This window comes from Pygocentrus nattereri, chromosome 6 (assembly GCF_015220715.1).
Source record: "Pygocentrus nattereri isolate fPygNat1 chromosome 6, fPygNat1.pri, whole genome shotgun sequence".
Taxonomy (NCBI): Eukaryota; Metazoa; Chordata; class Actinopteri; order Characiformes; family Serrasalmidae; genus Pygocentrus; species Pygocentrus nattereri.
Genome location: NC_051216.1, coordinates 47,049,135 through 47,069,298, shown reverse-complemented (window position 1 = coordinate 47,069,298; position 20,164 = coordinate 47,049,135). Strand labels below are relative to the sequence as shown.

General features: G+C 43.9%; 1 protein-coding gene across 1 annotated transcript in view; it reads left to right on the top strand.

The window, feature by feature from the left end:
• mxra5b (matrix-remodelling associated 5b) overlaps nucleotides 1-19,145 on the top strand; it is a 24,740-nt gene extending 5,595 nt beyond the window's left edge. Inside the window, exons 2-6 of the mRNA XM_017717969.2 lie at nucleotides 1,002-1,131; nucleotides 1,940-2,330; nucleotides 4,089-8,138; nucleotides 9,856-10,756; nucleotides 16,298-19,145. Of these exons, the coding sequence (XP_017573458.2) occupies nucleotides 1,002-1,131; nucleotides 1,940-2,330; nucleotides 4,089-8,138; nucleotides 9,856-10,756; nucleotides 16,298-18,206 (7,381 nt within the window). The 3' untranslated portion in view covers nucleotides 18,207-19,145. The remainder of the gene's footprint in view (nucleotides 1-1,001; nucleotides 1,132-1,939; nucleotides 2,331-4,088; nucleotides 8,139-9,855; nucleotides 10,757-16,297) is intronic.
• The last annotated feature ends 1,019 nt before the right edge of the window (nucleotides 19,146-20,164 follow it).

Below are 20,164 nucleotides of genomic sequence, written 5' to 3'. Positions count from 1 at the left end.
ATGATGGAAAACAGTGGAAAATCTGGAATAATGAGTTTTCTTTGGGGACTATTTTGCCGCACAGCGCCCTGCATGTCTCCCTCCACCATGAATGGAGTTGAAGTTCTCTAAACTCTCATAAAACAGCGTCTCAGTCATCAGGCAGTGAATTCAGAACCAGCTCATGTAGGAACTTTCTGTAAGAGCTTTTAGAGGGACGTCTGGTTCCCATCACCACCACTGTGAGCAGCTCTGACTCTCTAAAATAGAGCGTTTCAGTTCAAACTCTAGATGACACTGTTTACATCGAAACCATGACAAATTCCAAGGAATTCGGCTCAGAGGGTGGCAATTCACACAATTCTGCATCTAATATTGAATAACAGGAATAAGAGGAATGAGATGCACATGCACCTGTAGCATAATTCAGAGTAACTACTGCCTGATGACTGAGATGCTGTTTTATGAGAGTTTAGAGAACTTCAACTCCATTCATGGTGGAGGGAGACATGCAGATTTTCCACTGTTTTCCATCATCAATGTTCCATATAAGCTCAGAAGACTCGTGTAGGTTCTCTGGTGGTTCTGGATGGTAAATAAAGTGTCTATATCTGTGTTGTAGTCATGGCGACACCTGGTTCCCATCACCACCACTGTAAAGACAGCTGGCCAATTTAAAGAGACACTGTGGTTCGTAATGCGAACTCAGCATTTGATGTTGATTAACGTGGCAGGATGCACACAGCAAACTCATAACAGTAGCCAGTTCACAGTCACGAAATAAAGGGTCGTGTGGTTGGCCTCAGTTTACAGTAGCTGTTTATAGTGCTAGGAAGCCGTCATGGTGTTGGTTCATAGCGTACGTGGTTAATGTGCTACTGCACTTCTCTACAAACTTATATATATATATATATACAGTACTGTGCGAAAGTCTTGCGGAGACGGATTTGCTGCATTATAAGAGGGAAGTTGCTGTTCGACAGCGCTGAAAGAGACCATCATGGTTGGTTCCTCTCCCGCAGGTTTAACAGCATCACTCAGATCACGGAGCGCTCCTTCACTGGACAGAGGAAACTGGAGCTTCTGATGATGCACGGGAATGACATCCATAAAATTCCAGATGGGGTTTTTCGTGACCTACTGGCCTTGCAGGTAAAGCAGTTGTTCTCCAGGTCTGATTTCTTTACGTTTTATTATTTATTTATTTTTAAATTACAGCAGTAGGGGTATGTGGAGTTAATATCCATCAATCCATCCATCCGTTTTCTAAGCCGCTTCTCCCTCAGGGCCGCGGGGGGTGCTGGAGCCTATCCCAGCGGTCATCGGGCAAATCCATTTGTAGCGCTTTTTACAACGGATGTTGTCAGAAAGCCGCTTCACAGAATTCCAGTAAAGGTGAAGTTTTAACAGGAATGTAAAACCCCCAGGTGAGCAAGCCAGGGGGGACGGTGGCCAGGAGAACCTCCCTCAGAGCTGAGGAAGAAACCTTGGGAGGAACCAAGGCTCACCAGTGGGGACCCGTCCTCCTCTGGTCAAAGTACCTACAGAGTTATTATACCACTAATATTAATAGCAGTAGTATTGATAGTAGGAATAGCTGGGAGTCCATGAGAACTTCAATGTAGGGTGGGCAGCTGGTCCATATGTGGGATTTCAGTGGATTATGGTTCAGTTATGTTCCCTGGCTAAAGGTACTGAGATGAACTCTTGAGGGAACCATCCCAGTGAGAAGAGGGGCTCTGATCCAGAGACAGGTTACGACTTTTATTTCTGAGAGTGTAGGCGATTCCCAATCCATCAAAAAATCCCTGGATCAGCTCTGACACTGGCACAAATCACCACAGCATTACTTTGTGGTTCAACTCAAGCGGTTATAGGCCATGTGCTGCATAGAAGACGGCAAATTATCCAGCACTGCATCCACTGCGTCGCATCCAAAATTCCATTTCTCTTTTTCCAGGTGCTGAAAATGAGCTACAATAAGGTGAGGGCGATCACTGGCCACAGCTTGCTCGGTCTGACAGGCCTCGTTCGGCTGCACCTGGACAACAACCGCATCGAGTTTATCCACCCAGACGCCTTCCACGGCATGACGTCGCTCCGGCTGCTCCACCTGGAGGGGAACCTTCTGCAGCAGCTCCATCCCGCTACCTTCAGCACATTTTCACTGCTACAGCGCTTCCCTGTCTCCACCCTCAAACACCTCTACCTGTCAGATAACCTCCTGACGTCCCTGCCGAGAGATATGCTGAAGAACATGCCTCAGCTGGAGAACCTCTTCCTGTATGGCAACCCGTGGACCTGCGACTGTAGACTGAACTGGCTCGGCGCCTGGACAGCACGTCATTCAGGTAACCATTCAATCATGTCCGTTTACATTTTTAATGGCAATCAGGACTCAAAGTGTAGACTAGACACCAAATTATGTGAGATATCTCCTTTGACATGATTTGAAAACGCCTGCTGGCTTTTAGACTGTAGAACCGACCCAGAATGATGTGGAAAACCGTTCGGTTCCATTGACTTACATTATAGGTAAAGTAGATTTTTTCCTTCTCCTGTAAAGTTACCATGTTGGAGATACGAGGTTTTGATCTGACAGCAGCGACATGCAAGCATTCGCAAATTTGGACCCACCTGCCATTTTACATGATAATGTTCGTTATTTTACACACAGTCGTAAAATGATCCTGATCAAATGACGCATTTCGTGGATTGTAAGTGAAAATAAGTAACACATCTTTTACAGGGAACAGTATTTATATGCGTATTTTAATGCACATTGTCTTTTAATTTGCTGAATTTAACAAACTTAATCCACACATATATATATTTACAGTACTGTGCGAAAGTCTTGGCACCTAAGACACATTTTCAAAATCTATTTATTTGTGTCGTTTGTGTTTATTTGCTGAGAAGAGTGTTAATATTTGAATAAACAAAATGTATAGAATATTAATTAATAATGGATGTTGGTGTGTTTGTTTCCCCATCTCCAAGCCTCTCCTCCTCGAGGAAGCCCAGTATTATATGTAGTTATAAAGCAGCTCCTGGTTTGACCAATCAGTGCTCAGTAAATTGAGCTCATGATGTAATTGATGATATTAACAAGTCTCTGTGGCGGCTGTGAAGGTGTCCAGGAAAAATATGGACCCGAGAAATTCTTGTTACTGTTTATTGTTTTTGTGGTTATTTGAATTATGAATACGACTTTATTCTAATGTATATTGTGATAAACTCACTGCTGAGGGAAACTGGTTAAAACTTTACTTAGATGCCCTAAAACTTTCCCACAGTGCTGTATATATATATACACATACAATGTCATAACTTGTGCACAGGCCAATGTTTTATTCAGTAAATAAACAGTAATTGTGTATTAAAACGTTCAGCGCTGTGTCTCTGTAGAGGATGTTCACGTACTTTCACTTAGAAAATCAACAAAACATGAAATTTAACAAGGCGCTTTTACATCTGACTTCACAGTAACGACTTAGTATATTTAGATGTTTAGATGTTTTATTCAATATTTCACATATTTGGCCAAAAAATAAATAATATACTGTGATTTTCAGTCTCAGGACGCGATTGTCACTTTTGAAATAAAAGGCATTGTGGAAAATAATTGTATTAATAATTTGCAGATCCTCGTTACATTTACGGTACTTAAGTAAATTTTTGATAGTTTTTACTTCACTAAATAATTTGAAGTGGTAATACTTTTACTTCTACTCAAGAATCTTTGAATAAAAAAGGATCTAATTTTCACTCCACCGCATTTCATCTTTGAACATTAAATTACAAACTTCTTTATTGTATTTAATATCATTACATCAGTGACAGCATCAGCACAGCGGGGACAAATCACCCTCTGACTATCGTCCTATTTTATAATTGATGAAGAAAAATAAATAAAGAAAGAAAAGCATTGCATTAAATATGCTGTGATACTCTTGTACTCTTGTAGTTTTACATGCATCATTATTTCATGACGAAATCACACGTTCACCTAAGTGCAGGTATGTGCTGGTCATCTCTGTTGGTACCAGATTTGAAGATAATTCTCAGTCCAGTGTCCAGTGGCGTCTAACTCTTTGATTCTTTTCTAGGTGTGATGAAATGTAAGCAGGACAAAGCATACGCCAAAGGTCAGCTATGCCCAGTGTGTGCTTCACCACACCAGCTAAGAGGGAAAGCAGTCTTTAAACTCACGGCCCTAGAATGCACAGGACCCATCATAAGCTCCTCCGTGAGGGACATCTCAGCGGAGGAGAACCTCAGTGAGCTGCTTTCGCTGGAGGAGTTCAGACCACCATTTGGAAATGCCACGTTGAACCTTTGGGACGAGCATGGAAACAAAGTCGATTTGACCTGCCGAATTCTGGAGCTTAGAGATTCCACCAAAATCGCTTGGAATTACACCAAATCTTTGGAAATCGATGCAAACATGGCCCTCTACTTTGACCTCGAATGTCCAATAGAACAAGAGAACTATGAGAGCTTATGGAGACTACTCGCTTACTACAGTGAGACGCCCGTGCACCTTCGGAGAGAGATCATGCTGAGTAAAGAACCTGAGCTGAGTTATAGGTACAGGCAGGACGTTGAAAGGGATGCGTACTATTACACCGGAGTCCGAGCTAACCTTTTATCCCATCCGTCTTGGCTCATGCAGTCTTTAGTCAACATACAACTAAATAGGCCCTATTCTACATCCAAGACTGTGAAGCTCATTCTATCTACACAAATGTCAGCGACCACAAATGTTGATCGGATAAGACGACAGAGGAGATCCTGGGTAATGATCAAGCATAACAATGCAACCCAGACGATGTTTACTTCAGTTGTGGGTGGCAGGATCGAGATGGACTGCAGTGTGCTAAGCTCTGGTGAACCAGCTATTCATTGGATGCTACCTGACGGCTCTAAGGTTAAAGCTCCCTTCAGCAGTCCGAACCACCGGCTGTCCATCTCCACGGCTGGCAGACTTCTCCTCAAACCTGTTGATTATTCTGACTCTGGTGTGTACTACTGCATCGCAGAGGTTCCAGGAGATATGGACATGTTACCTTTCCGTTTGTCTGTTGTGGAATCTTCTGCCCCTCCCCCGGGTGACGAGGTTGGGGTTCCTGTAACCAGATTTGTCGGCGAGTCTGTTTCTCTGCCTTGCCACTCTTCTGCGAAGCCAGATGCTGTAGTGAACTGGATATTTCCAGATGGTGAGGTGATCGGTGCCAAAGCAAACTCGTCTAGAGGTTTTGTCTTCTCCAACGGAACGCTGCTCATTCCTCACGGCAAATCTAATAACAATGGATATTACAAATGTGTGGCTTTGAATGAGCATGGTATGGATACTCTGGCTATGAAGCTCACCATCATGAGAAGACAAGGAATGCAGACTCTCAGACGACACCCCATGCAACCCCAGTCTGCAGCAGGGGTGTCCACGAAGGTCAGAGCATTTTTAGAGGATGTAGAGGAGGCCTCTGGAGATTCTGCCCAAGAGAGAATCCCATCAAATAGGCCTTTTATCAACCAAAGAAGGGGACCACATTCAAGACATCCTTTCAGAAACTCCCAGCGAAGGCTTCCAGACCGCAGACAACCTCTTAGGAAAGGCTTGAATGGACAACAAAGGAAAAGCATCCTCGAAAACAGAAGAAATATTGATACATCAAAAAACAAAATTGATCCACAGAGATGGGCTGACATTCTGGCCAAAATTCGTGAAAAGACTGTCCAAAAATCCACACCACCGAACTTTATCCAAAGCAGATCATCAGCTGTAAGCTCCAATGTGAATAATCTAGAATCTCCTGAGAACACAGAGGGATCTTCTCCTGATGACACAAGCTCAAATGAGGAGTCTAATCGCAGTACAATTCAACAAAATCTAGATCACCATAGTGACAGTGCAATATCAACCACAGCTTCACCACATACTGAAGGCCAATATGACTTGCACCAAATAGTTGCCCCTTCACTCAGCACTGATTTCAGTGGAGCGACACTGTGGTCTGACACTGCAAAGCCCACAGCTGCGTCCAATTACACCATCACTGAGATAAATGTCCTGGAGGGAAGCCGTGTAAACACTTTAACTACTAGTACTTCAAACAGAGAAGAAAATCAACAAATGGAAAATAACTCTGTGTCTGCAGGGCCTGTCACTGCGCCAGAACAAGGGGTAAAGAAAGAGCTCAGCATCTCACAGAAGTCTACCATCATCTCACCCAGTGCTAATATTAATGTGGTGCCCACAAAGAACGAAATTGGCCCTGATTTGTTGTTTTCCACCTCCACGCCAACAACAAAGCCTAAGCTTCCACCCAGTTCCACACCTTCAAAGCCAAGAATCCCCTGGAACTCCAGAAGACGATTTGGAAATAGGCGACGGATAAATAGATTAAGACTGAGGCCTTCCTCACCCTTAACCACTAGCAAACCACAGATGTTTACGATGCCCAAAGTTGCTGGAGATCACCCTCCATCAATCATTATAACCACATCTTCCTCAACAACAGCCTTTCCCACTGACAGAGCCAATACATATACTTCCCCTGAATACAAGAAGCCCTCAACGGATAGTGTTAGGAATGATATAACAAGTGTCACTCTGCCTGATGAGGAAATCAAACCACTCACCCACAAATGGAAAGTTAGTTCCACCAACCTGGAGACTCAACCCACAGCATCCATTGGTAGTACACCACCCATCAAGTCTGTGGTCACATGTCATAGGAGAGCAAATGAAGACGTATCCACAGAGGATTGGCGAAATGAACACACGGTGGTCAAGACGAATGAGTTCACTGCTTCTACAGAAGCAGCTCCAACGTCTCAGCCAGACCACAAAACCGTTCCTCTGGCAGCTACTCAAGAGGAGTTTGCAAGCATTCTCTCTGCAGTGGAACCATCTCAGAAGGCCATCAGCGAAGATGATGCGACCGACATCTTCACACCAAGCCCTGGTGCACTTGCACCAGATTTGCCTCGCATACATGGATCATGCCCAAAGGAAGGCCTCGCTGAGGCTGAGAACTTGAAATATTTAAACTCTGCTAAGTCAGAAGAGTTGGTTGTTAGAGTCTCACCACCTCCTCCCATTGTAGAATTTACATACAAAGATAACGAGGCACAAAACTCAAAGCAGGAATCAAAAGACAAGGAACCTTTTACAGATTTACCACTGATCCCTTTATCTCTGACCACTATCTCAGAAACAACCGTTCCTACCACTCAGCATGAACAGAGTGCTAGTTTCCCTAAAACTAAAAACACAGGTCCAGAGGTTGGTGAGGCAATGGTGGATAAGATAACTGAACCTAGTGTCACTTCAAGAAGTACTGCTGCACCCACAACTACACCGTTGACGACTACATTCAGAATTCCAGCATCAACAAAACCTTCAGCACTTACATCTACAGCGTCAGAAACGCCTACAACAATAGCAGTAACAGCCACAGTGCCCAGTTTTTCTACTCCTGTCCTCACTACCGTTAGTATCACCACGACTACAACACAACCCCCTTCAAAACCCAGGGTGCCAATAGCAGATAACAGAATTCCTTTTAATTCAAGAAATCCTGCAACGAACTACATCCCTGACAGGCACAGTGGAAGGACGCCCAATATCTATAGGTACCCCTATTACACCAATCCTAGAAATCCATTTGTTATACCTAGAAAGCCATCGGTTATCAATTCCTCCGAGTTCTTCAGACCAGGCTCTGTCAGTGCCGTCAAATCAACAACCTCATTGCCTAAAATATCTACGACCACGACTCAACCAACAAGTACCATCAAATCAACTACCTCATCAATTACGACTACAAACACTATGCAAGCAACGAGCACCATCAAGGTGACCACCATGTCACCTACAACTACTACTCAACCAACAAGTAGGACAGTACACCTAAAAACAACCTCTCAGCACAGAAGCAGAGTTCAGACGAGTGAAGTTTCTACCAACAGGCACTTAGGCACCGCTGTGTCATCTGCTCGGCCTCCAGCTGTTTCTCTACTGAGATCGAGGCCCAGAATCACCACAGCAAATCTCAACACAATCACAGTAAACGCCGAAACAGATGTGCAGCTTCCGTGTGATTCTGTAGGGGAGCCTAAACCTTTCCTCACCTGGACCAAGGTCTCCACAGGTATGCGTACTGCTTAACACATGCAAACAACATTATTTGAGGTTAAAAACACAAATGTGATTCAATGCATTTATTATAAAACTGCAAAAGACCTTCCTTTTTACATTTTATCATTATTTATGAATATTCTGTTGGCAGATCAGACTTGGGACTCTAGATCAGTGTTTCTCACTGCCCTGCACTTTTCCCTGCTCCCAACACACCTGATTGGGACAGCCCCTTTAACAGCCCACTATTCAGTTAAAGTGTGTGGGTTAAACAGTGGTGGACAGTAACTGAGTAACTGAGTAACTGAGTAAATGTAATTAATTTCTGTACTTTAGTATTTTTGGTGTATCTGTACTGAAGTTTCTTCGTTCTGGGCGACTTTTTCCTTTCACTCCACTACATTTCAGAGTCTAATATCCGACTTTTTCCTCCTACATTTTGAGAAATCTGTCGTTCCTTTTGGTTTCTGTGTGTATAAAAACGTCACATGTCAAAACGAAAGAAGCACAAAGCCAGAGCACCAATCAGGGCCCAGCGGTCACTTTGTTTAGAGCTGGTTTTGACCTGTTGGTCATACCGACCCAGTGCAGCACGCGGTTCAACGTCAGCGCAGCAGCGTCAAACTTTGGGAGAGTCTGTTCAACATAAATGATGAACTAACCTAACTTTGTGTAAATAGAGCTCAATATAGAAATATGTCCACATATGCAGTCGAGACTGACGCGGCTTTTTTCTGAATTTCTACAAACACCATTTCATTTTATAGTAAATGAGTTTGGGCTGGTTTATGTTTATGAACAGACGCCTACAGATCAACATAGTAAAGGAGCTCATCTGTGATCCTGAGTTTAAAGCCAGTTTTTATTCAACTTAAACTTGGAACTAAGTTGTAAATAAATCTGAAACTGAAACTTTGCTTGTGTGTAAAAAGTGATTTCAGAGCCACTCGGTTCTCCCTGATGGAAACTGTTTACCTTCAGTGTTTTGTGCTTCTGATCATTTTAATAGACGTCAGCGTCACTAATTAATGACGTTCTATTAAAAGACTGGTTTACCAAGAGAGACGCTGGAGGACTTTCACCTGAAATGAGTTCATGAAGCCAGTCTGGTTATAAAAATGATAACAGGACATCAGAGCCAGAATTACTCTTTTAGTACTTTTACTTTATACTTAAGTACATTTGAAGGTAAATACTTTAGTACTTTTACTCAAGTGGAGGTCTAAAGGGAGGAACTTCTACTTTTACTGGAGGAATATTTTACCTTGGGTGCCTCGACTTTAACTCCAGCACATTATTTGCGTACTTTGTGTACCGCTGGTGTAAAAGCAGGAAAAATGTTAAGTATATTGACTAGATTTAAGATGTTTTCTCTTATCATAGCATTGTATCATTGCTATCATTCAGATTCTAGATTGTTTTGTATCTGTTTGGTCCTTGAGTCTGACAGCTGCCAGTGTTTTTTCTCTTCTGCGCTGAGCTGCTGCTGCACAAAAGCTGAATTTGGACTTCTGCCTCTGTGTAAAATCCAGAAGCCATCGGTATGACTAACACATGCCTAGGGAACATCTGTGTGCCTTCTGTGACACCGAAACGACTGAAGAAGGGCAATAAATCACTGTTATGGATGTCACATTACTGTTACATCCAATCTCTCGAAAGAAAATATGACATATATGCCTGTTTTTTTTCTGTACACGTCTGTATTTCCTGATTTTCTCGTTTTCCAGGTGCCATCATGTCGGCGAACACCAGAATCCAGCGGTTCGAGGTACGGTCCAACGGCACCTTCGTGATCAACAGCGCTCAGCCCCAGGACCGCGGCCAGTACCTCTGCACTGCTCAGAATCCGTATGGTGTTGATAAGATGACGGTTACCCTGGTGGTTCTGGCGCAACAGCCGAAGATGTCGCTGCCACGACACCGGGAATTGACTGTGTACCTGGGAGACAGTATTCATCTTGATTGTCAAGCTCAAGGACTTCCCAGCCCTCACAGCAGCTGGGTGCTTCCAAACCGGACAGTGGTGTACGCGGTTAGTACCAGCGAATCGAGGCTTATGCTCTTCAGCAATGGTACCCTTCAAATTAAGCAGACTACTTACTCCGACAGGGGCACCTATAAGTGCATAGCCAGCAACGTCGCAGGTGCTGACACACTGTCAGTCCGGCTCCATGTCTCAGTGCTGCCACCCATGATCCAGCAGCAGCGACGCCAGAATCTCACCATCTTTGAGGGTCAGTCCATCCACATCCACTGTGGTGCCAAAGGAGCCCCCACCCCAGCCATCCGGTGGGTGACCTCTAGCGGCATACAAATACGTCCTTCCCAGGTCATCGACGGCAAACTGTTCGTTTTCCCCAACGGGACACTGTTCATCCGCAGCCCGACGGAAAAAGACTCTGGGATCTATGAGTGCCTGGCCGTGAATGCTGTGGGTGCTGATAAGAGGACTGTGAGTCTGCTGGTCAGGAGGAGCTTCTCCACAGCCAAAATCACCTCCACCTCTCCTCAGAAGACAGACATCAGTTACGGTGACTATTTGCGACTGGACTGCAGCGCTTCGGGCAGCCCTGAACCCAGGATCATCTGGAGAACTCCGGCTAAGAAACTAATTGATGAGCATTACAGGTACGTTGTCACAAATCCTGATGAAGTTGACTTATTTCTAGCACTGCATCCAGTTTTACTCTACCCAGCATGATTTAAGAGAAGATTAATGGAGTTTTGAAATAAATAAGGATTGTGAAAGGGCCATGCCTGAAGCTTGTCCTCTGTCCTATCTAGCTTTCTATAAATTCCCATCTTCTCCCTGTTCCTCAGTCCTCTGCCTGTTCAGGACTTGGCCCTTCAAGCTTAAACCAGAAGCCAGAACTACTTGGCAAATCTCACAAGGTGTAATATATAGTTTTTACGTGATGTGCAGTACATGCTGTGCATGTTGTTCCTTTAGGTTTTCTTCATAGTCTTTCCTGCCTGGTCTTCTGCTTTAACATTTTGATTGTCTTAACCCCTTAAACATGCTTATTGCTCAGTTCTGTGAATTTTTCAGGATGTGCAATCACGTGAAGTTTAAACATCTCTGGGCAAATGGCGTTTTGTCGATATTCTCTATGCATCCTCTACAGAGAACACACTTCTGTAATTTACACTTTTTTCTTGCTTTATTTGTTTATTTTAACATATTGCAAAAAAAATTGGCAAAATTGTGCAAAACTTACGGCATAAGTTATATTGTACGTTTAATTTTCCAGTGTAAATTCATTAATTAAATTTTCATGTAGAAAATCGACAAAAACACGTCATTTGACCAGATAGTAACTGAATAATAAGAATCTTTAAGATGAAAGAAAATCAAAGTTAGAAGCATCTTCCTGGTGGCAGAACTGACCCGTCTAGCTTAAAAAAATAATAATTTGGCAGAAATCATCCAATGATTTCTCACTTATCCCAGATGCAGTCGATCAGCCGAAACATGTTTAATATCTGGGATCTTCCTCTCTAGTTTACAACAAACACTGTTGCTAATCACCATATTGCCATATTTATATCTTATATTTTTTACTCAAGCTGGGCTGGATGTTTAATGTAACGTCATAGAAACATTTCTAATATTTTACCCTGTGTTCCCTGGGACTTTTAAGGGGCATGTTTAAGGGGTAAGTAAGTCAAGGAACAGTATGCACATCATAACATGTCATAGCATTTAATCTTTATAGATACATTATATTTCCAGAGGTTTTCACTCCCCCATCCAGATCACTGAGTTCAGGTGTTCCAGTCACTTCCATGGCCACAGGTGTATAAAGCCGAGCCCCTAGGCCTGCAGACTGCTTCTACAGACATTAGTGAAAGAATGGGTCGCTCTCAGGAGCTCAGAGAATTCCAGCGTGGTGCCGTGATCGGACGCCACCTGCGCAGCAAGTCCAGTCGTGAAATTTCCTCACTACTAAATATTCCACAGTCCACTGTCAGTGGGATTATAACAAAGTGGAAGCGATTGGGAACGACAGCAACTCAGCCACGAAGTGGTCGGCCACGTAAAATGACAGAGCGGTCAGAGGATGCTGAGGGTCATAGTGCGCAGAGGTCACCGACTTTCTGCAGAGTCAATCACTACAGACCTCCAAACTTCATGTGGCCTTCAGATCAGCTCAAGAACAGCATAGAGAGCTTCATGGAATGGGTTTCCATGGCCGAGCAGCTGCATCCAAGCCTTACATCACCAAGCGCAATGCAAAGTGTGGAATGCAGTGGAGTAAAGCGCCGTCACTGGACTCTATATTCAAAAGTTTTCACTCACCCATCCAAATCATTGAATTCAGGTGTTCCAATCACTTCCATGGCCACAGGTTCCTAATTGTTCCTAATTGCTCCCACTTTGTTATAATCCCACTGACAGTTGACTGTGGAATGTTTAGGAGTGGGGAATTTATTGCAAGGAGTTTTGGCACCCCTCCAGGATGAACAGAGGTGGGACTGAGGAATCGGGAGGATGGAGGGCTGTGAAAACTTTGTCACAGGGAATTCATATAGGGCTAAAAATGTATAGGAAGCTAGACAGCATGGAGGAAAGGCTTCGTTTGAGCAGGGTCGCTCAGACTCTTGTCGATGTATATTTATGAAAGCGCGGAATAAAAAAGCAGAAAAATACACATTCCTTTGATAGTGCCTTTGATATAATAATCAGCAACATCAATGTAATGAAAAGGAATTTGGTATTTTTGGGATAAATGCATGTTTTCCAGCAGCACACTGCCACCACGGAGACTCGTGTTGCCGGCTGAGGCTGCATTCAGTCATTTTTGTGAAATAACAGGTCCTTCTCAGAGGTCAGACTGCAGTCTGTTTGTTCTACATTACATTACAATTACTCCAACATCTGTCACTGAAATTAGCATCTGGGGCAAGCATGTGATTAAATGGAAAACTAGGCATTTTGTTCTGGTCTGTTTTTCTGTGGGGTTTCCTCTGCTCAGTGCGTAGCAGATGTACAGGAAGGCCTGACATTTTGTTTGGTGAAAACAGAAGACTTTGATTTGTAGGCAGTAGTATTGTAAAGCAGGAGGGGAGCATGATGAGATCTGTCGAGCAGGAAACCTACACTGTCTGAAAAGGTACCGTACAAGCACAGTATCGGCAGTTCGAAGTGCTTGTAGTTTCTAGTTTAACCCGTTAAATGACCAGGGCCCACCGGTGGGTCCGAAGAGTTATTATAAAACAGATTAAGAGACCCTTATTAGTCTCACAACGGGGAAATTTCACCTCTGCATTTAACACATCAGTGCAGTGAAACTCCACACACACACACACACACTAGGGGGCAGTGAGCACACTTGCCCAGAGAGGTGGGCAGCCCTATCCGCAGCACCCAGGGGACCGCCCCGGCGACAGGGCTGGTTCTCTAGTGGTTGGTTGGTGTAGTGGTTAACACCTCTGTCTTCTACACTGTAGACTGGGGTTCAATCCCCACCTGGGCAAACACCCTACACTATACCAATAAGAGTCCTTGGGCAAGACTCCCAACACCGCCTTGGCCTACCTGTGTAAAATGATCAAACTGTAAGTCGCTCTGGATAAGAGCGTCAGCCAAATGTAATGTAATGTAAATGTCTAACCTCCAGCCCATGACTGCCCCAGTATTTGGGGTAAGAGATAGTTCTGGTCCTAAAATCTGATTGGCTGAGCCACGTTCAAAGCTGTTTTCAAATCCACAATAAACAGCCTCGCAACAGCTGAACTGTATATCACTACGCCACGGCACGAAAAACCCTTCTGCTGTTAATGGAATAATCTTTGCCTCACATGCTGCTCCCACTGACCCCCGAGTGCACTGATGAAGCAAGAACCCGTTTCTTGTTCGTAACTAGAATGTCTAGTCAGCTGGTTAACAGGCTAAAAGAGCCAACAGCCTAAACAGCTCCATCAGTAATATAACAGGCTTGAATTTAAGCCCTTACAGTCTGATTCTCTGTAAAACTGCAGTAAAAAAGTCTAAAAAATGTCATGAATGTTTTACACACTTCAAACCACGCTGGACTTCACTGAGCTCCTGAGAGCGACCCATTCTTTCACTAATGTCTGTAGAAGCAGTCTGCAGGCCTAGGGGCTCGGCTTTACACACCTGTGGTCACAGAAGTGATTGGAACACCTGAACTCAATGATTTGGATGGGTGACTGAATACTTTTGGCAATATAGTGTATTTTAATAGTGTTGACTTTAGATCAAAGTATTGTGGTCCACTGCAATTATTTAGAACATTAGAAACTTCATCCTCCAATCTCTTCCTAAGTTTGTTCTTAAATGGGCTCTTGAGAAAGGCCCTAAGAAAAGCTCAGCACTGTTCTTTCCTTTGAGCTCTTGAGTGTGTGTAGATTCTGTTCTTACCTCAGAGGAAATCCCACATAAGAAAACGCCAGAATCTTCATCAAAACTGCATACACTGCAAAAAAAAGGCCTCTTGTTAAGTGAAATGACCGTAATTCTAGTTGATATGTCTAGTATTTCCCATTTTGAGATGGTTGTGCACTTATAATGAGATTATCCAGCTTATTCATAGACATTTTTTACTTGTTTTATCAAGTAAAATGATCTCACTATAGTGGCAGGTAGTTTTGCTGGTTTCAAGCTCATTTCGTACAACAAGCAACATTATCTGCTAATATGGTGAGATCATTTTACTTAACAAAACTACCTAAAACTTGTAAAAATGCCTGTAAAAAAAATCAATAATCTGAAATTAAACTTACTACAATCTCGCCAGGAGAAATATTAGATGTACTGACTATATTGAAGATAATTTTACTTGTCAAGTTGCCATTTGTTGCAGTATAAGTGGCTTTTAAGAAGACATTTCTTCTTAGGAATGTTTGGTGAATGAGGCCCGTTGATTTTGAAGAGGTAAGTCTGAATATGCACAGTGGATGTCATAGTACGGAAGATTTCACTCAGCAGATAGAAGGCTGTCATCAGAACTTCCAAATCTGATGAGCAGAATCTGGACACGTGTGCGCCGCATCTGCTGTTGATTAAAAAGCGAATGCTTCTACCTTTGTTCTAGCCTGTTGATTAAGGAGTCCTGTCCACACGCGTAATCCTGTGGTTGGACAGCTTTGTCAGGAGTGCATGGGTTCATCCAGCGTTCAGAGCAGCAGCACACAGGAGAACGCTTTCATAGAATCATACACCAGTCAGGCGTAACGTTCTGACCACCTCCTCGTTTCTACCCTCACTGTCCACTTTATCAGCTCCACTTACTGTATAGCTGCACTTTGTAGTTCTACAGTTACAGACTGTAGTCCATCTGTTTCTCTGATACTCTGTTACCCTGTTCTTCAGTGGTCAGTGCTGCTGGAGTTTTTAAACACTGTGTCCACTCACTGTCCACTCTATTAGGCACTCCTACCTTGTCAGTCCACCTTGTAGATGTAAAGTCAGAGACGACAGCTCATCTGCTGCTGCACAGTTTGTGTTGGTCATCCTCTAGTCCTTCATCAGCGGTCACAGGACGCTGCCCACAGGATGCTGCCCACAGGACGCTGCCCACAGGACGCTGTTGGCTGGATATTTCTGGTTCTCAGTCCAGCAGTGACACTGAGGTGTTTAAAAACTCCAGCAGCACTGCTGTGTCTGATCCACTCAGACCAGCACAACACACACTAACACACCACCACCACGTCAGTGTTACTGCAGTGCTGAGAATGACCCACCACCCAAACAGTACCTGCTCTGTGAGGGTCCATGGGGGTCCTGACCACTGAAGAACAGGGTAACAGAGTATCAGAGAAACAGATGGACTACAGTCTGTTACATATCAAGTGTGATGTTGTGGTGGAGACGTTCTTGGGTTCTTGTGTCTCCTCTTCATACTCAACATGAATGGAGATTAGAATAGTGGATCTTCCTGGTAGATCCACACAGCCAGTATCTTCACTTTTGATCTGCTGCTGCTCAAACTGTTTGAATGAATATTTGCAAAGTCTCAGATTTTGGGGTCATTTTAATCTTAAAGTCTTTAATATTTTGGGGTCATTTTTCAAAAGTCTTTTCTGACAAAAATTATGTCCAGAAAAAAAATGCCTGAAATTTCAGTGCATCCCTAGTTAGTATCATATCTTTAAGCACACTATGCATTGCTTATTTGGCTTTACTTGTATTTTTTGTCGTTCTAGCTTCGATCCCCGAATGAAAGTCTTCAGTAATGGCACCCTTACCGTTAAATCAATAACAGACAAGGACCAGGGAGACTACCTCTGTGTGGCCAGAAATAAAATGGGGGATGATTACAGTCTCCTGAAGGTAACCGTGATGATGAAAGCAGCCAAGATTGAACGGAAGCAGCTGAGTGACCACAAGGTGCTGTACGGAGAGGACCTGAAAGTGGACTGTGTTGCCTCGGGGCTGCCAAACCCTGAGGTCAGATGGAGCCTTCCAGATGGTACCATGGTTAACAGTGTCATGCAGTCAGATGACAGGGGGGTGCGCAGAAGGAGGTATGTCGTCTTTGACAATGGGACCCTCTACTTCAATGAAGTGGGTATGAAGGAAGAGGGAGACTACACCTGCTACGCTGAGAACCAGATTGGTAAAGATGAAATGAAGGTCCACATCAAGGTGGTGGCAGCAGCACCGACTATTCGCAACAACACTTACGAAGTGATTCAGGTGCCTTATGGAGATACAGCATTCCTCAGCTGCAGTGCAAAAGGAGAGCCTACCCCAACTATCAGTTGGCTTTCCCCGACCAACCGTATCATACTCCCAGCATCTGACAAGTACCAGATCACCACTGATGGGACTCTGCTCATTCAGAAGGTTCAACGGTTTGACAGTGGAAACTACACCTGCTCAGCTAGGAACACTGCAGGAATGGACGTGAAAGTGGTTCGTGTCGATGTTCTGGTTTCGGCACCTGTCATTAATGGATTGCAAATCCCAATCAGTTCAGTAGAACAGACAGCTGTGAAGGACCAGCAGGTACTCCTACACTGCAAAGCTGAAGGAACCCCTGTTCCCCGAGTCATGTGGATACTGCCCGAGAACGTCGTTCTCCCAGCTCCTTACTACGGCAGCAGGATTACGGTCCATCGGAACGGCACCCTTGACATACGTAACTTGCGCAAGAGTGACTCTGTCCAGCTTCTTTGCATTGCCCGCAATGAAGCAGGAGAGGCCAGGCTGCAGGTGCAGCTTCACGTGACAGAACATATCGAGAAACCTCAACTAAACAGCTTGGCTACAGAGTCTGTCCAACTAACTGATGGAATTACAGTGACCCTGAATTGTTCCGTGGAGGGGAAACCCAGTCCTGAGATTACTTGGATCCTCCCCAACGGAACGTCTCTCTTGAGTGGAGCCAGCATTTTTCGTTTCCACCACGGGCCTGATGGATCTCTGGTCATTAGAGAGCCTTCTGTGTCAGAAGCAGGGACGTACCGATGTGTGGGACGCAACAGTGCTGGTTACGTGGAACGGCTTGTCACTCTGGAGTCGGGTAAAAAGCCAGACATCAGTAGCAAATACAACTCGTTGGTTAGCATTATAAATGGGGAAAATCTGAAACTAAACTGCCTGTCAAACGGTAACCCGTTGCCCAAACTCACCTGGACCTTACCAAGTGGAGTCCTTCTAACCAGGCAACAGAGAATGGGACGACACACTGTGCTCGACAATGGTACCCTAGTTGTCCAACAGGCCTCTGTCTATGACAGAGGTACGTATCTCTGCAAGGCTTCCAACGAGTATGGATCCTCTTCTCTATCAGTTTCTGTGATTGTGATAGCTTACCCACCACGTATTATCAGTGGACCGGCAGCGGTAACTTACGCCAGGCCAGGAGTTGCAGTCCAGCTGAACTGTATGGCTATCAGTACCCCAAAGGCAGAGGTGCTGTGGGAGATGCCTGATAAAACTCAGCTCAAGGCTGGCAACCAGCCACGACTCTATGGTAACCGGTACCTCGACCCTCGTGGCTCTCTGGTTATCCAGAACCCATCCACCAGGGACAGTGGTTTCTATAAGTGTACTGCCAAAAACGTGGTTGGTAGCGATACCAAAACAACATATGTACATGTGTTTTGATAGGAAGTAATAAAATTTTGGTACATGCCCAAAGAACTGCGATAGTCAGTGCGGAGAATACTGTTCATAACAGAGGTACTTTATAGATATAGAATATTTGATTTATTTTCTACTGATGTTCTTGTAAATAGAGCTACTTATGCTGAAAATCTCGCTACACTAGACAAAAAGCAAGCATTGGCCACTCAAGTAAGGATGATTGTCGTAATTAACCTGTTTCTTATAAATGCAACAACTACAGGGCACTGAGCAAAGAGAGAGACCACCTCTCCTTTATTTTAATTCCAGTAAAAAGAGAACATTGGATGGAAGATATTCAGCATATTCCCGTAGCCTTTTTCAAACAAAATGCAAATGTGACAACGCTAATTTATATGTGTATTAACAGTTGCATTTCCAAGGTGTGTGTGTGTGTATTATGTAAGACATAATTCAAATTCAAATGCAAAACGTGTATTTGCATTTGCATTTCTGTGTAGAATGGCTGGAAAACATTAATATGGAAAAGCAAAGTGCTTTTGACTTTTAATGCTCACTGTCTTAACTGTATTAATATGATATTTTAAAAACATTTGCAATTGTATTTCTTCATTATCGCACTTCAGCACTTTGCGTTTTCACTGTTAACAGTGCACTCCTGTCAATGATACACTGTAGGTGGAACATGGGGAGGGACTGTGGGGAACTGGGCATCTTAATTAACGCACACTCTCATGGAAAATGCAACTGCAAATAAACAATGTAATTAGCATTTCTACACTTGAGATTGGAAATTTGCATTTTAATTTAAAGAAAGTCCAGATTGTGCTGGTACAGATGGGGATTAATTAAGTGAAAAAACTGGAGTTTCCAAAATTGTAGTTTCAATTATAATTAAAAGCTACAGAGAAAATGAAACTCCCAGTCTAACAACCACCTGGAAGAGCTGGGAGACCCCAAAACTGCCCCTATCAGATAAACAGCACTGAAAGCTTTGATCTCTGAGAGAGAGGAGAAGATCAAGCTGCTTCAGATCTGAAAACATCCACAGGTGTTTCTGTCCATCCTTCCACTGTGAGAAGACCACTCAGCGCTGTGGGTCTGAAAGGACGTGTAGCTGATCAAGAAGGACCTCACTGAGAAAAGGAGACGGACACATCAAACAAAGAAGCTGGACGATGGACTGACCGCCCCAGAGTCCAGACCTCAGCACCACTGAATGGGTTTGATCACTTCAGAAAATCAACCAGCTTCTCAGACTGAGCTTTGGAGGCGTGGAAAAAAACTCCTTTCCTCCCAAAACAAAAGACATTTGAAGGCAAAAGGTCAATAAAAAGTTATATCTAGTTACTGAGGCATCTGTGTAATTTTCTATTTAACTATATATTTTCTGCTTTTTCCTGATGCTGAAACATTAATAGCTTGTACTTATTTGCCATTCCGAGGGGAAATGAAATAAATGAAGGGTGGTCTCTGATTTGCACAGGACTGTATAAAATATACACCAACCAGGCGTAACATTCTGACCACCTCATTGTTTCTACACTCATTGTCCATTTTATCAGCTCCACTTACTGTATAGGTGCACTTACAGTAGCAGTAAGCAGTAACACTGACGTGTGTGTGTTGTGCTGGTGCGAGTCGATCAGACACAGCAGTGCTGCTGGAGTTTTTAAACACTGTGTCCACTCACTGTCCACTCTATTAGACTCTCCTACCTTGTCGGTCCACCTTGTAGATGTAAGGTCAGAGACGACAGCTCATCTGCTGCTGCACAGTTTGTGTTGGTCATCCTCTAGTCCTTCATCAGTGGTCACAGGACGCTGCCCACAGGACGCTGCCCACAGGACGCTGCCCACAGGACACTGTTGGCTGGATATTTCTGGTTCTCAGTCCAGCAACGACACTGAGGTGTTTAAAAACTCCAGCAGCACTGCTGTGTCTGATCCACACAGACCAGCACAACACACACTAACACA